We start from the raw sequence: 16,359 nt of genomic DNA, 5'->3' as shown, positions 1-16,359 counted from the left end.
AGCCCCGTGCCTTTCAACATTACTTTTTTCTGAGGATTTTATAGGAATTTAAGTATTCTGCTTCAATAGCAGTTTGTGGAAGAGGATTCTACATTCTAACCAGCCCTTTAATTCTTTTTCATATTTTCGATTTACCAAGGCACAAGGGGAAACCTCTGAGCAGTGGAGGCGATGCAGAGAAGGGCCACGAGGCTGATCCCTGGTGTCAGAGGACTGAGTTGTAAGGAAAAGTTAGAAAAACTTGGACCCTTCAGTCTTTGAAAGTAGGTGAATGAGAGGACGCATTATCGAAGTATAGGAGGCACTAAGTGGAATAGAAACCATTCATCCTGAGCACTATTTCACAACGATGGAGGGCAAAAAGACAAAGATACAAACTGATACAAGGACCAATATCAAGAATCACTTCACACATACAGTGATCAATAATTGAAATGGTCTCTGGAGGTTGAAGTGTCGATAAAAGCTCAGGAGCCATTCAGGCTCTATTTAGATGTTGAGACAGAAGGGACCGTAGACCCTTCAGGAAAAATGAGGTAGATTGACCAAATGGCTCCCTCATCTGTATTAACCTATGAGCACAGTTAGGAAGGCCTAGCATTAATAAAAACAAAAATACCTGGAAAAACTCAGCAGGTCCGGCAGCATCTGCGGAGAGGAGCACAGTTAACGTTTCGAGTCGTAATGACTTTTCAACAGAACAGTTCAAGAGTCATACGGACTCAAAACGTTAACTGTGCTCCTCTCCGCAGATGCTGCCGGACCTGCTGAGTTTTTCCAGGTATTTTTGTTTTTGTTTTGGATTTCCAGCATCCGCAGTTTTTTGCTTTTATACTAGCATTAATATATCCTTTTCCCATCCCCAGGGCATCTCAATGTTTGGCAGCCATTGGGTTGCTTTTTTTCAAAAAACAGTGCAGTGATGTCCTTATGTGGGTGAACATGGCAGCTGTTTGTAAGATGTAAATGAACAGTTGATCTGTTTAGTGGTTCTTAGTTGAGGGATAAGGATAGGCCAAAATGCTGCTCTTCATGAGTGTTATAGGCATCTCTGACAATGCAATACTCCGTCAGTACTGCATTGAAATGCCAGCCCAGATTAAGACCTGAATTGGGGCTTGAACCCACAACCTTCTGACTCGAGGGTAAGAGTGCTACAAATAATGGAGTTGATCTTCATGTAATAGTGGGAGCTGCAAAACACCATGTCCCACGATAAGATCAATATCAGGTTGTCTTCTGTATCCCATGCAAGTTGTCCTTTACAAATAGATGGCTCTTGAGCAGTCCAGTCTCTTTCCTTTTGCGCACCCGTTGCATGTGGGATCTTGCAAATTCAGTATTATAATAGAACGACTGTATGGATTAGCGCTTTACAGAACAGTTGAATTGAGAAATGAGCCTAGAGTTTGCTGTCAGTGTAGTAAAACTTTAGCGTTAATGGTGTAATTTTGGCCAGTGGTTTTGAGGGTACTGCATGGTTTCCAATCATTAAAATTGTAGTGATCCATGCTATGGCACACACTGTATTGCTTTGTTTTGCATGCTAATCGGGGCAATGTTTCTCATTGAGGGTAGTCATTTCTGCCTTCACACAATATGCTAATTTTGCTGTAATAAATAGGTGTTAGAACCCAGGCAGGTTCTCTCAAATTGGCAACAGAAGAGAACTGCAGCAGTTTGAACATTTGGAGAGACTGCTTTCAGTGCTCCCCTGTCCTTTCACTTAGTGAATTTAGAGCAGAAGAGATGGGATGCCACAGATGTTAGCTGACACCAGAGGCAGACTGTCTGCATCAGCCATTATGTTATCCATTGTACCTAAACAGACCTAAGTGGAGCTAGCAGGCAATAACTGAACACTTTCTCTACAGACCCAGATTTAGCAAGAAGGCAGTTACAAACCTTACAGAAGACCACAAACATAGCAATTATACTGCCAGTGGCTCTCAAACTAACCATGCCCTTTATTCTCTAGTTCTTTTTGGATTAGAATGCACAGAGCAAGATAACACTACTACACAAGATAAGGGCATATATTTTTGGAAGTGATATATTAGCCTAGATAGAGGACTGGCTAACGACCAGAAATAGAGAGGTGGGATAAATGGATCATTTTCAGGTTGGCAGACTGTAACTAATGGAGTGCTGCATGGATCAGTACTGGGGCCTCAACTATTTATGACCTATATCAATGACTTGGATGAAAGGACCATCTGTATTGTAGCCAGCTTTGCTGCTGATATGAAGATAGGTGGGAAGGCAAGTTGTGAGGAGGATACAAAGAAATTGCAAAGAGATATATTTAGGTTAAGTGAGTGGGCAAAAAAATTGGCAGATAGAGTATAATGTGAGGTTGTCCACTTTGGCAGAAAAATAAAAAAGCAGTGTATTATTTAAATGGAAGAGACTGCAGAATGCTGCAGTACAGAGGGATCTGGGTGCCCTCGTACATGAATCACAAAAGGTTAGCATGCAGGTACAGCAAGGAATTAGGAAGGCCAATGGAATGTTGGCTTTTATTGCAAGGAGGATGGGTACAAAAGTAGCAAAGTCTTGCTACAACTGTACAGGGCATTGGTGAGATCACACCTAGAGTACTGGGTGCAGTTTTGGTCAACTTAAGGGACGTACTTGCATTGGAAGCAGTTCAGAGAAGATTCGGGTTGATTCCTGGGATGAAGGGTTTGTCTTATGAGAAAAGGTTGAGCGGGTTTGGCCAATACTCATTGGAATTTAGGAGAATGAGAGGTGATCTGACTGAAACATATAAGATTCTGAGGGGGCTTAACAGGGTAAATTGTAAGAGGATGTTTCCCCTCATGGGGGAATTTAGAACTAGGAGACAAAGTTTCAAACTAAGGGGTCTCCCTTTTAACACACATGAGGAGGAATTCCTTCCCTCCAAGAATCATTAGTGTTTAGAATTCTCTCCCCCAGTGAGCAATGGAGGCTGGGCTGTTGCATATATTCAAGGCTAAGTTAGGCGGATTTTTGATTGACAGGGAGTCAAGGGTTATGGGGAACAGGCAGGAAAGTGGAGTTTAGGCCACATCAAATCAGCCATGATCTTATTGATGGCAAAGCAGGCTCAAGGGGCCAAATGACCTAATTCTGCTCCTATTTATGTTTTTATAGTGGAGCAGAGTGATGTAACAGAGCACATAGATCACTACACCAGAGCATACTAATCACTAGATCACTGGAACAAAGCTCTACAGCAGAGGGTGCAGATTACAGAACAGAGTTCCCAGATCGCTGGAGCAGAGTGCACAAAGCTTTTGAGAAGAGATCTGTAATAGAGCGCACAGCTCACCATATCAGCCCGCAGATTGCTGGAACAAAGACCGAAAATAATCTGCATATCACTGGAGCCAAGTCCATGTTTTGTTTTATTCATTTACGGAATGTGGGTGTTGCTGGCTGGGTCAGCATTTATTGCCCACCTCTAATTGCCCTTGAGAAGGTGGTGGTGAGCTGCCTTCTTGGCACCCTTTAGTCCCTGTGCTGTAACTACACCCAAAGTGCTGTTAGGGAGGTAATTCCAGCATTTTGACCCAACTACCATAAAGGAGTAGCGATATATTTCCAAGTCGGATGGTGAATGGCTTGGAGAGGGACTTGCAGGTGTTGGTGTTCCCATGTATCTGCTGGCCTTGTCCTCCTAGATGGTGGTGGTCGTAAGTTTGGAAGGTGCTGCCTAAGGAGCCTTGGTGAATTTCTGCAGTGCATCTTGTAGATGGTACACACTGCTGCCACTGTGCGTCGGTAGTGGAGGGAGAGGTTTGTGGATGGGGTGCCAATCAAATGGGTTTCTTTGTCCTGGATTGTGTTGAGCTTCTTGAGTGTTGTTGGAGCTGCACTTGTCCAGGCAATTGGAGAGTATTCAATCACACTCCTGACTTGTGCATTATGGATGGTGGACAGGCTTTGGGGAGCCAGGAAGTGGCAGGATTCCTAGCCTCTGACCTGCTTTTGTAGCCACAGTATTTATATGGGTAGTAACCCCCAGGATTTTGATAGTAGAGGATTCAGCGATGGTAATACCATTGAATGTCAAGAGGCAATGGTTAGATTCCCTGTTGTTGGAAATGGTCATTGCTTGACACTTATGTGGCACGAATGTTACTTGTCACTTATCAGCCCAAGCCTGGATATTTTCCAGGTCTTGCTGTATTTGGACATTGACTGCTTCCGCATCTGAGGAGTCGTAGATGGTGATGAACATTGTGCCATCATCAGTGAGCATTCCCGCTTCTGACCTTATGATGGAAGGAAGGTTATTGATGAAGCAGCTGAAATGGTTGGGCCGAGGACACTATCCTGAGGAACCCCTGCAGTGATGTCCTGGAACTGATGTGATTGATCTCCAACAACCAAAACCATCTTCTTTTGTGCTAGGTATGACTCCAGCCAGCGGAGAGTTTCCCCCACCCCGATTACCATTGACTGCAATTTTACAAAAGCTCCTTGATGCCACAGTCGGTCAAATGTTGTCTTGATGTCAAGGGCAGTCACTCTCACCTCACCTCTGAAGTTCAGCTCTTTTGTTCATGCTTGAACCAAGGCTGCAATGAGGTTAGAAGCTGTGTCACCTTGGCGGAACCCAAACTGAGCGTCAGCGAACAGGTTATTGCTAACCAAGTGCCACTTAACAGCACTAGCGATGACCCCTTCCATCACTTTACTGATGATCAAGTGTAGACTGATGAGGTTGATTTGTCCTGCTTTTTGTGTACGTGACATACCTGGGCAATTTTCCACATTGCTGGGTAGAAGCCAGTGTTATAGCTGCACTGGAACAGCTTGGCCTGGGGCATGGCAAGTTCTGGAGCGCAAGTATTCAGTACTTTTGCCAGAATATTGTTAGGGCTTTTGCATACCCAGTGCCTTCAGCTGTTTCTTGACATCACGTAGAGTAAATCAAATTGGCTGAAGCCTGGCATCTGTGATGGTGAGGACCTCCAGATGAGGCCGAGATGGTTCATCCACTTGGCACTTTTGGCTGAGGATTGATGTGAATGCTTCAGCCTTATTTTTTTGCACTGATGTGCTGGGCTCCTCCATCATTGTTGATGGGGATATTTGTGGAGCCTCCTCCGGTGAGTTGTTTAATTGTCCACTGCCATTCACAACAGGATGTGGCAGGACTGCAGAGCTTAGATCTGATCCATTGGTTGTGGATTGCTTAGCCCTGTCTATCACTTGCTGCTTATGCTGTTTGGCATGCAAGTGATAGACAAAGCTAAGCATGATGTTATAGCTTCACCAGGTCGACATCTAATTTTTAGGTATGCCTGGCATGCCCCCCCCCCCCCCCCCCCCCCCCCCCGCAGTCTTCATTGAATTGGGGCTCACCCCTGGCTTGATGGTAATGATGGAGTAGGGTATATGCCAGGCCATGAGGTTACAGATTATGTCAGGGTACAGTTCTGCTGCTGCTGCTGATGACCCACAGGACCTCAGATGCCCAGTCTTTAGTTGTTAGATCTGTTTGAAATCTATCCCAGTTAGCACGGTGGCGGTGCCACACAACACGATGGAGGGTATCCTTAATGTGAAGATGGGACTTTGTCTCCACAAGGACTGTGCATGGTTACTCCTACTGATACTGTCATGGACAGGTGCATCTGCGGCATGCAGGTTGGTGACGATGAGGTCAAGTATGTTTTTCCCTCTTGGTTACCTCACCATCTGCCACAGACCCAGTCTAGCAGCTATGTCCTTTAGGACTTGGCCATCTGGACCTGCAGTGATGCTACCGAGTCACTCTTGATAGCTTCCTTGCCCACGAGACTTCATGGTATCCGAAGTTGATGTTGAGGACTCCCAGGGCAACTCCTGCCGCTATGTCTGGAGGTTTGGTGATGGGGTCTGGGACGTGATCTGTGAGGTATGGTTCCATGAGTATGACTATGTTAGGCTGTTGCTTGACTAGTCTGTGAGACAGCTCTGATAAGCCTCCAGATGTTAGTTGCTTTGCAGGGTCTGCAGGGCTGGATTTGCAATTGTCTTTTTAGCAGTTTGATACAACTGAGTGGCTTGCTAGGCCATTTCAGAGGGTATTTTAGAGTCAACCACGCAGATCTGGAGTCATATTATAAGCAGGTGAGGGTGGCACATTTCCTTTCCTAAATTAGTGAACCAAATGGGTTTTTACGACAATCGACTTTTAGTTTCAGATTTTTATTGAATTCAAATTCCACCATCTGCCATGGTGGGATTCGAACCCCAGGTGAAATTCTAAGATTTATTTCACACAGTAGACTTTGAGAAAATGTAATGCTACTGGACTATAACTTATAATTTAAAAGGGATTGGACATCTTTGAAAAAGAAGAATGTAGAAGAATACTAGAAAAATTTGGAGAAATCGAACCAGAATGGACAGCTTAGTTGGATATGGGCACTATGGGCCAAGTGGTCTCCTGTGCTGTATTATTGAGGAATTTTTCAAATTATTAGATATTTCCTGAACAACATGCAATACCTTTAAACACAATAAAATGCCTCAAGGTGTGTAAATTGGACAGAAATTAACATTGAGTCAAAAATTGAGACATTTTGGCCAGGCTTTTTGTGTCCACCTCTCTTAGAGATCAGAATTAAAAGAGAGAGTGGCGGAGAAGTTTAGTAAGAAATCACCACAGCTTGAGACTTGGATGGCTAAAACCAAGGCTGCCGATGGTGTCTTGACGAAAATAGGGTAACGCAGGTTGCCAATTTGCTTAAAGACCACTGCTAATCTTAATCTGACTATGAACTTTTAATGAGAACTGGGATGTTAAACTGAGCTACCTGAGAGATTCTGGTCAATTGTTCTTTTAGCTGCTGATTGATGGGTATTCTGTTTGTCTTCTTAGTAAAGAAGAAAGAGAACTTGCAATCCAAATTGAAGTAAATAACTTGTTTTGATGTTTTGAGTCCTCATGACCCTTCAACAGAACTGAGTGAATATTAGAAGAGGGGTGAAGTATAATACCCCTCTTCTAATATTCACTCAGTTCTGCTGAAGGGTCATGAGGACTTGAAACGTCAACTCTTTTCTTCTCCGCTGATGCAGCCAGACCTGCTGAGTTTTCCCAGGTAATTCGGTTTTTGTTTTGGATTTGCAGCATCCGCAGATTTTTGTTTTTATATATAACTTGTTTGTTGGTTCCTGCTGTACTTGAACTTTCCCTAAACTCTTGCTGCCAGCACCCAAGCTTAATGTGTGACCCTTTGATGTTATGCATACATTGGAATCGTAGAATCTTGCAGAACAGAAGGAGGCTATTGGGCCCATCTTGTCTGTGCAGCATCTTTGAAAGAGCTGTCCAATTTGGTCCCACATCCCCAGTTTATTCCACAAGTCCAGTTGCTTTTGGAAAGTTCCAATGGAATCTGATTACAAGGCCCTTTCAAGCAGTGTGTTTCAGATCTTAACAACCCTCTGCGTGGAAAAATCATTTTTATTTAATGGAGATTTGAAATATTGTGATCAGAGCTTCTGCCATGTTCATCATAGTTTTCCTCAGCAATGTAGGATGCATTCCACCTAGACCAAATGACTTATTAACTGAGTGGTGCCAACCTACATAACACCTTTTTGTTTCTACCCTATCCAAAATCTCCACTCTTCTCTCCTTTAATATGACATTAGCTCCATCATCCTCTTGTGAAGACAGATACAAAGTACTCATTCAAAACCTCAGTCAAGCCCTCTTCCTCCACAAGATGATTTCTTTTTTCAGTTCCAGCCTTTCTTTAACTATTCTTTTACTTCTAATAACATTATAAAATATGTTTGGGTTCCCTTTTATGTTATTCATTAATCTTTACAAATTATTTCTCTTTGCCCTTCATATATTCTTTTTCAATATCCCATGCGCACTGTAGTTGATATTTGTCGTAAGCCTTTTTCTGTTTTATTTTGACCTCTATTTCCTTTGTCATCCAGGGAGCTCCAGCTTTTAATGCCCCGTCTTTCTTCTTTTTGTGAATATACTTGGTTTTTACCCGATCTACAAGTTGAAGATGTGCCATTGCTCATTTACTCTTTTCCTGGCCACTCTGTGTTTCCAGCCCATCCATGGTAGATCTCTAAAACCACTGAAGTTGATCCTCTTCCATTTGGGTATTTTCAGCTTTGATTTTTTTTCAATCTGATTATATTATCACTATTACCTAGATGTTCTCCTAATGAAATACATCTCCACTTGTCCTACCCAATTCCACAGAAATAGACCTACCACTGCTAGCTTCCTTCCTCACTGGGCTGGAAACATAGGCCAGGATTTTACAACCCCTCCCACCTGGCGGGATATTATGCTCCCATTGAACTGAATGGAGATTTAATGGCTTGCTGCATCCACGGGGGGGGGGGGGGGGGGGGGGGGGCGGAATGCCACAGCAGGACTAAAATCCTGGCCTTGCTGATTAAGAAAGTTGTCCTGTACACATTTTAGGAATTCTTCAACATCCTAGCCCTTTAATCTTTTATTCTCTGGTGTTCCATCTGGAGCTTTTGGATACTTGAATCCTTTCACTTCTGCTGCTGGATCATTTCTTATTGCCTTCTGCTGCTATACCATTGTTTCTCCCTTGTGACTGCTTTCCTTTGCATGTCGTTTTATTTCCTTGCTCTGTTATCCCCTCCCTTTCTTTGCTACTGTGTCATTCAGTATCCCCTCTGTTGCTATCTGTTTGTATTGTTGGTATATTATTACTTATCCTTACCATTGGTATGAGCTCTCACTTCATTCTTTTATCAAATCCTTCCATGACCTCGCCCCTCCCTATCTTTGTAACTTCCTCCAGCTGCATTTCCATCAGGAACCCTGGATTCATCCAGTTCTGTCGTCCTCTGAAAGGATTTACCGTATCCAAAAGCTCCAGATGGAACACCAGAAAAAAAAAGATTAAAGGGCTAGGATGATGGAGAATTTCTAAAATGTGTACAGGAGAACTTTCTTAATTAGCATGTTTCTAGCCCAATGAGGAAGGAAGCAAGCTCCAATGGCAACCAACCCTAAGTTGTGGAAGTCCCTCCCTAAACCTCATCTGCTTTCTTTCAAAATGCTCCTTAAAGCATACCTCTTTGCTCAAGCTTTTACTTACCTGTCGCCTTGTGTGGCTTAGTGTCAAATTTTATTTGATTACCTTCCTTTAAAGCATGTGACATTTTACTATGTTAAAGGTGTTGCATAAATGTAGGATTTTGTATCGTGGATGTTGTTGACCTACTGGGCTTTGTCTGAAACTTACCCCATTACTGGAGCTCCCTCACCTGCCCCTTATTACCAAGTCATGTTTCGGCTTCTTCAAGCACCTCGCCCTTTAAAATCTTCTTTGTCTCCCACCTGACAACTCCTATCTCAAGTTTTTCCATGCTTCACCCTCATCTAATAACTGCCAATCAGTTCCTCAAATCCCTCTCTCCTGTCCCTTCTACCGTGATCAACAATATAAGGAGCTCAAAAATAAAAACAAAAACTGCGGATGCTGGAAATCCAAAACAAAAACAGAGTTACCTGGAAAAACTCAGCAGGTCTGGCAGCGTCGGCGGAGAAGAAAAGAGTTGACGTTCCGAGTCCTCATGACCCTTCAACACTTCTTTGTTCCATTGTCTGTGACATCTTTTGATTATCTGCTCCTATCACTGCTTGCTTGTCCCTACAACCACACCACCTCCCCCCCAACTTCTCTTCCTCACCGACCCCCCCCCCCCGCCCCCAACACCACCACCACCACCACCTTAAACCAGCTTATATTTCACCCCTTTTCTAACATTCAGTCAGTTCTGTTGAAGGGTCATGAGGACTCGAAACGTCAACTCTTTTCTTCTCCGCCGATGCTGCCAGACCTGCTGAGTTTTTCCAGGTAATTCTGTTTTTGTTCTTAATATAAGGAGCCCACCAGTTTCTTCTTCCAAACTAAGATCATCCATTCAGCTGTCTCATCTGCTTCCCATTCCCTTGCCCAAGTCTCTGGAGTTAATTCAGCTCCAGCTCACTGCATGCCTTGCCAATGAGACATACCACTAGCTCTCTTGGTACCATTGCAACTCACCACCTGATCACTTCCTTTTCTGGCCCCTCTGCAAGCTGACATTGTAAATGGTTCCCCCATGGGTACAATACTCTACAACTTCAGACCTGAATCCACAATAAAACCCACCCTCAACTCTTCTTTTCCTGCAATCTAGTACCACATCTCCTACTTGCCTTTCCTCTCCAAAGCCCTTGACGCGTCACCTCCCAGAACCACGCCCATCACTTCTGCAACTCCCTGTTTTGGATCCCTTCAATCAGGTTTCTGTTCCCCATGGCATAGAAAGGGCCCAAACCAAAGCATTATCCTTTTCCTATTTGCAGCTTTTAACATGGTCAACTATACCATCTGTAATAGCTTTCATTCCTGTCCCCACACTGTTACCTCAAGAGTCCCTGCAAATATCTTTTTTTTTATTCATTCACTAAATGTGGGTGTCACTGGCAAGGCATTTATTGTCCATTCCTAATCTACAGTGAGAAGGTGTCGTAAGTCGCCTGCTTGAACCATTGTGCTTTGTGTGGTAAAGGTACTTCCACAGTGCTGTTGAAAAGGGAGGTCCAGGATTTTGACTCAGTGACTGAGGTAGCAGCGATATATTTCCAAGTCAGGATGGTGTGTGGCTGGGGGTTCCCTTGTCCCTTGTCCTTCAAGATGGGAGAAGCTGCGGGTTTGGGAATTGCTGTCAAAGAAACCTTACCAAGTTTCTGCAGTACAGCTGTGTGCCAGTGGTGCAGGGAATGATATTTTAAGGTGGTAAATGGGATGCTGTTTAGCAGAATGCTTTGTCTTGGATAGTGTCAAGCCTCTCGAGTGTTGGAACACCACTCATCCAGGCAAGTGGAGGGTATTCCAACCCATTCCTGACTTATGCCTTGTACGTGGCAGAAAGGCTTTGAGGAATCAGGAAGCGCCACTGCCACAGACTACCCAGCTCTGACCTGAGCTTGTATCCACACTGGACTGGCTAATCCATTTATGTTTCTGGCCAGTTGTGACCACCAGGATGTTGATAGTGGAGTATTAAATGATGGTAATGCCATTGCATGCCAAGAGTAATTGGTTATACTCTCTTGTCGGAGATGGCCATTGCCTTGCACTTAATGTAAATGTTAGTTGCCACATGGCAGCCCAGACTTGGATGTTGTCCAGGTCTTGCTGCATGCGCGCACAGACTGGTTCATTATTTGAAAATTGCAAATGGAACTGAATACAATGCAATCGTCAGCAAAGATCCCGACCTCTGACCTTATGATGGAAAGGGAGCCATCAATAGAACAGCTGAAAATGGTTGGTTTAGGACATTACCCAAGGATCTCCTATAGCATAGTCCTAGAACTGAGATAATTGGCCCCCAACAACCACAACCGTCTTCCTTTACGCTAGTTATGACTCCTGCCATTGGAGAGTTTTCCCTTCCCATTGACTTCCATTTTACTGGGTCTCCATGGTGCTAGAGTCTGTCAGATGCTGTCTTGATGTGAGAGGCAGTTACTCACACCTCACCTCTGGAATTCACCTCTTTTCACCATGTTTGGATCAAGGCTGTAAGAAAATCTCAAGCCGGAACCCAAGCTGAGCATCAGTGAGCAGGTTATTGTTGAGTAAGTGCCCCTTGATAACATTATCGACAAGCCCTTCCATCATTTTGTTGCTGATTGAGAGTAGGCTGGTGGGACAGTATTTGGGCAAATTTGATTTGTCCTGCTTTTTGTGGACAGGACATACCTGAGCAATTTTCCACTTTAGCAGGTGGACACCACTGATTATAGCTATACTGGAGCACCTTAGCTAAAGAATCGGTTAGTTTTGGAGCGCTTCACTGCAACTGGAATGTTGTCCAAGCTTATATCCTTTCTGTGTTTAATACACTCAGCTGTTTCTTGATATCAGGTTGAGTGAATCGACTTGGCTGAAGACTGTTTTCTGCAATGATGGGTACTTCAGGAAGAGGCCAAGTTGAATCATCAACTTGGCACTTTGTCTGAAGTTTGTTATAAATGCTTCTGCCTTGCCTTTGCATTTGTTTGTAGGACTCTGCCATTATTGAGGGTGGGGACGTTTTTGGAGTCGTCGTCTCCTGTTGTTTAATTGATCACCACCCCCCCCCCCCATCACAGGAGTACAGTTTTGACCTGATCCCTTTGTTGTGTGATGGTTTAGTTCTTTGTTGCATTATGCTTCCACTGTTTAACATTAATGTAGTCCCATGTTGTAGCTTCACCAGGTTGGCACTTCATTTTCAGGTATGCCAGTTGCTGCTCCTGGCATGCTCTTCTACACTTCTCGCTAAACCATGGTTGGTCACCTGGCTTGATGGTAATGGAAGAGAGAGGAATATGCAGGACTATGAGGTTAGATTTGAGCTGCTAGTTCTGTTTTGAATCTGCCCATTTAGCATGGTGGTAAGTCCCACACAACATGATGGAGGATGTCCTCAGTGCAAAGATCAGACTGGCTCCATAAGGACTGCAGTCATATCTACCAATATTGTCATGAACAGATGCATCTGATACAAGTAGATTGATGAGGATAAGGTCAAGTAGGTTTTTTGCCTTGTGGTGTTTTCACTATTTGTCATATATCCTTTGGGACTTGGCCAATTAGTTCATTCACAGTACTATCGAACAGCTCTTGGTGATGGACATTGAAGTCACTCACTTAGAGTACATTCTGTGCCTTTGCTGTCCTCAGTGCTTTTTCTGTGGTGTTCATCAGCTGAAAGGACAGAAGATGGCAACCAGCAGCAGGCTTCCTTGCTCATGTTATCCCCAATGCCATGAAACTTCATGGGGTCTGGAGTCAATCTTGAGGACTCTCAGGGTCACTCCTTCCTGACTGCATAATATTGTGCCATTATCTATAGTGGGTTTGTCCTGCCAGTGGACAGGATGTATTCAGATATGGTAATGGAGGAGTCTGTGATGTTGGCTGAAAAGTATGATTCGGTGAGTATGACTGTCAGGCTGTTGCTTTGCCAGCCTGTGGATCACTCTCTGGAGTACCCAAGGGTCAATTGGGCTGAATATGTCTTTGTCGTCTTCAAATCTGACGCTAAGGTAGATGCCGAGGAGTCTATCCAATTTTATTCGTAGTGTTATTATTTGTTAGTGATTTGAAACATCTTAAGTGGCTTGCTAGGGCATTTCAGAGGGTCATTAAAAGTCAACCACGTTGCTATGGGTCTGGAGTCAGACATAGACCAGACAAGATATGGACAGTAGATTTCCTTTCCTCAAGGTCATTATTGACCCAATTGGGTTTTTTCAACAATCTGATAGCTTCATGGTCACCATTACTAATGCTAACTTTTTTTTTCAGATTTACTTGGTTAACAATTCAAATTCACAACTACCATGATGGGATCCTGAATTATTAGCCCACACTTTGGATTACTTGTCCATTAATATTACCACTATCTATTCTGGGAACCCCTCATCTTCATTTTGTCCCTAAGCAGACAATCCACCGGCATGGGGTTAGCTTTCATGTGTATAGTGACAGTACCCCTGTACCCCTACTACCTCACTGCAGCCTTTCTTCATTGCCTTTATGCTGTCAGGCTGCTTATTCCAAGATCCAGTTTTGGAGGATCCACAATTTTCTCCCACAAAACATTAGGAAAACTAAAACCACCACCTTTAATCGCCATCATTAGCTCTGTACCCTTGCCGCTGACTCCATTCCGCTGCCTGGTCACTGAGCTAGGCTTTTGACAAACTTTGTCTTTTTTGACCCTAAGTTGAATTTCTATCCCCATATCCTCTCCAAGACAAAGACTGCTGACTTCAACTTCTGTAACATTGCTCATCTCCACTTCTATCTTAACTCATCTGTCACTGAAACACTCACCTGTGATTTTGTCACCTTCAGATTTGATTACTACAATTTTCTCCTGGTTGATCTCCTTTCCCTTTTCAGCCCATCCAAACTCTGCAGCCCCTCTTCTGCTTGTCCCAAGTTTCACTCACCATTGTCCTCACTAACCTACATTGTCTGTCAACCTTTTAACACCTGGAATGAGAATTTGAAATTTATGTTCAAATCTGTTCATGCCCTTGTTGGTGCCTTACTTTGTAACCTTTTCCAGGCCTAAAAACTATTCTAAAGTTTCCATTTCCCCGATCCATTTCCCTATAATCTTCTTGTACTTCACCCCTTCCCCTCATCCCACCATTGGCAACCATTCCTTCAGCCATATTCTGGAATCCCCTCCCTAAACTTCAATCTTTCAACTTCCCTCTGCTCTTTTAAGAACTTCCTTCCTTAAACACGATTCTTTTGTAATGTACATTTTTATTCTATATCCACTGTATTTCTCATCCCCTATTGGTGCTCTTTCCATCCTTGCTATCACTGGTATTATCATTTCAAATTCCTTCTGCTGTGGCACTCCTTTCTTTGTCATTGCTTTATTCTCCCTTATTCTTTTACCTTATTTTATCTTGGTGTGTATTTTGTGGTATTGTTTATTATGTATTAGCTGATTGTCTTACCATAGTGTATGCAGATGCAAATATGGTAGGACTTCCAAAAGTGTTCTGAAATCTATTTTGGTTTAATTTTAAAACAGAATTGGAAAATCTGAGTTCAGTTCAGTTGGCAACAAATAGTTTGTTGATTTGAGAATTTTTTTTACATAACTTAATTGCAGCGTTTTAGCTAGGAGTATTATTAAATAGTTTTTAGTAAATAGCTTATTGTAATAATTCTCATTTGCAACACATTTGATATTTGATTTCTTAGAGCAGCTGACGATACTTTACTTTCTTTGCAGAGTATAGGAAACTCGGAAATGGGACGATCACTGTGAAGAAACAAGTGCCCTCCCCGGAAGCACTAAAGGTGCTGTATCAACGAATGCGATATGAATACAACTTTTATAACTATGTCAAGGATCAATTCCATTTATTGAAACGGAAGTTTGGCCTGAAGACTCGAGGCAGCACACCAAATAAAAAGTATGAGATTTCATCTCGGCTGGAAATTGCAGGACCCAACCATGAAGATGATGACGATGCATGGTTGAAAGATATTTACCGATGATAACAGTGAGCCACTTTTTTGGGGCTTGTATGTGTCCTTTGTATTGGACATTTCACAAGGAACTGTAACTTGGTCAGGAGATACTGCAGTGGTGGTCTGTTCTGGAGATTAGATTAACACATTCAAAATTGCAGTCAGTCTTTGCCAGGCAGATGTTTGTAACTTACACTTTTCATGCTATTGCATGATTTTTATTTTTTTATTTCTGATGTTTCTTTACCAACTGCTGTACCAGCAGGTGAGACACTTTCAATTACTATATCTGCATATTAAAATATATATTGAATGATTTATTTAGTTACTTGTTTAAAAAATGTAAAGAAGATAACACATTATATCTGAGAAAGGTACTAATCCAGTTAGACAGTAGCTCATTTTCCTAAACTGCTGCACCTTCAGATGGAAGATGCCATCCAAGGAAATAAAATTGAACAGGGGCATTTAAGGAAGTGGATTTTGTAGTCTTTGCAGCACTGTACTCACATTTGTGATTTGTCACAAAATAAACAAATTGAAAGCATTATAACAGCAGTAAGACCAGACAAAATCCAAGATCATTTGTTAGTCACATTACCCTTTTCTTTTTTGGCTTATGTAAGTGAAAACATTTTCTATTGACAAATTTAGGCTTGATTGGATAAAATTTCATAGAATCACATAACACCACACCACATGGACTGCAGCAGTTCAAGAAGCAGCGCCCCATCACTTTTTCAAGAGCATTTAAGCATGGGCAATAAATGCTGACCTTGCCAACAACATACACACCCCAAGAGCAGATAAGTAAAATATATACAGCACAGAAACAGGCTACTTAATCTAGCCAGTCCATCCCTTTCATATATTCTCCACTCAAGCCTCCCCCGTCCTTCCTCATCCAACTCTTATCAGCACAATCTTTTATTCCCCCTTAGCTTTTGTTTTTAGCTTCCCCTTAAATGCATCTATACTATTTGCCTCAATACTCCCTATCTTTCGCATTCTTATCACTCTCCTGAATTCCCTATTTGACTTCTTGGTGACCCTCTTATATAGATGGCCTCTAATTTTACTCATCTCCACAAGTGAAAACACTCTATCCGCCTCTACTCTATCAAAACCTTTCATAATTTTAAAGATCTCTTTTAGGTCAGGTATCAGCTTCCTATTTTCAAGAGAAACCTGGTCTGTTCATTCTTTCCTGATAGGTATTACCTCACATTTCTGGTATCCCCCTTGTGAATCTTTTTTGGATCCTCTTCAGTATCTTTTTATCTTTTTTTATAATAAGGGAACCAGAACT

General features: G+C 42.7%; 1 protein-coding gene across 3 annotated transcripts in view; it reads left to right on the top strand.

The window, feature by feature from the left end:
• Positions 1-15,522, top strand: part of usta (uronyl 2-sulfotransferase a) — a 105,870-nt gene extending 90,348 nt beyond the window's left edge. For all 3 annotated transcript variants that reach the window (XM_041182742.1, XM_041182741.1, XM_041182743.1), the window contains one exon: positions 14,809-15,522. In XM_041182742.1, the coding sequence (XP_041038676.1) occupies positions 14,809-15,077 (269 nt within the window). In that variant the 3' untranslated portion in view covers positions 15,078-15,522. The remainder of the gene's footprint in view (positions 1-14,808) is intronic.
• The last annotated feature ends 837 nt before the right edge of the window (positions 15,523-16,359 follow it).

This window comes from Carcharodon carcharias, chromosome 2 (genome assembly GCF_017639515.1).
Source record: "Carcharodon carcharias isolate sCarCar2 chromosome 2, sCarCar2.pri, whole genome shotgun sequence".
NCBI lineage: Eukaryota > Metazoa > Chordata > Chondrichthyes > Lamniformes > Lamnidae > Carcharodon > Carcharodon carcharias.
This window is presented reverse-complemented; position numbering and strand designations above follow the sequence as displayed.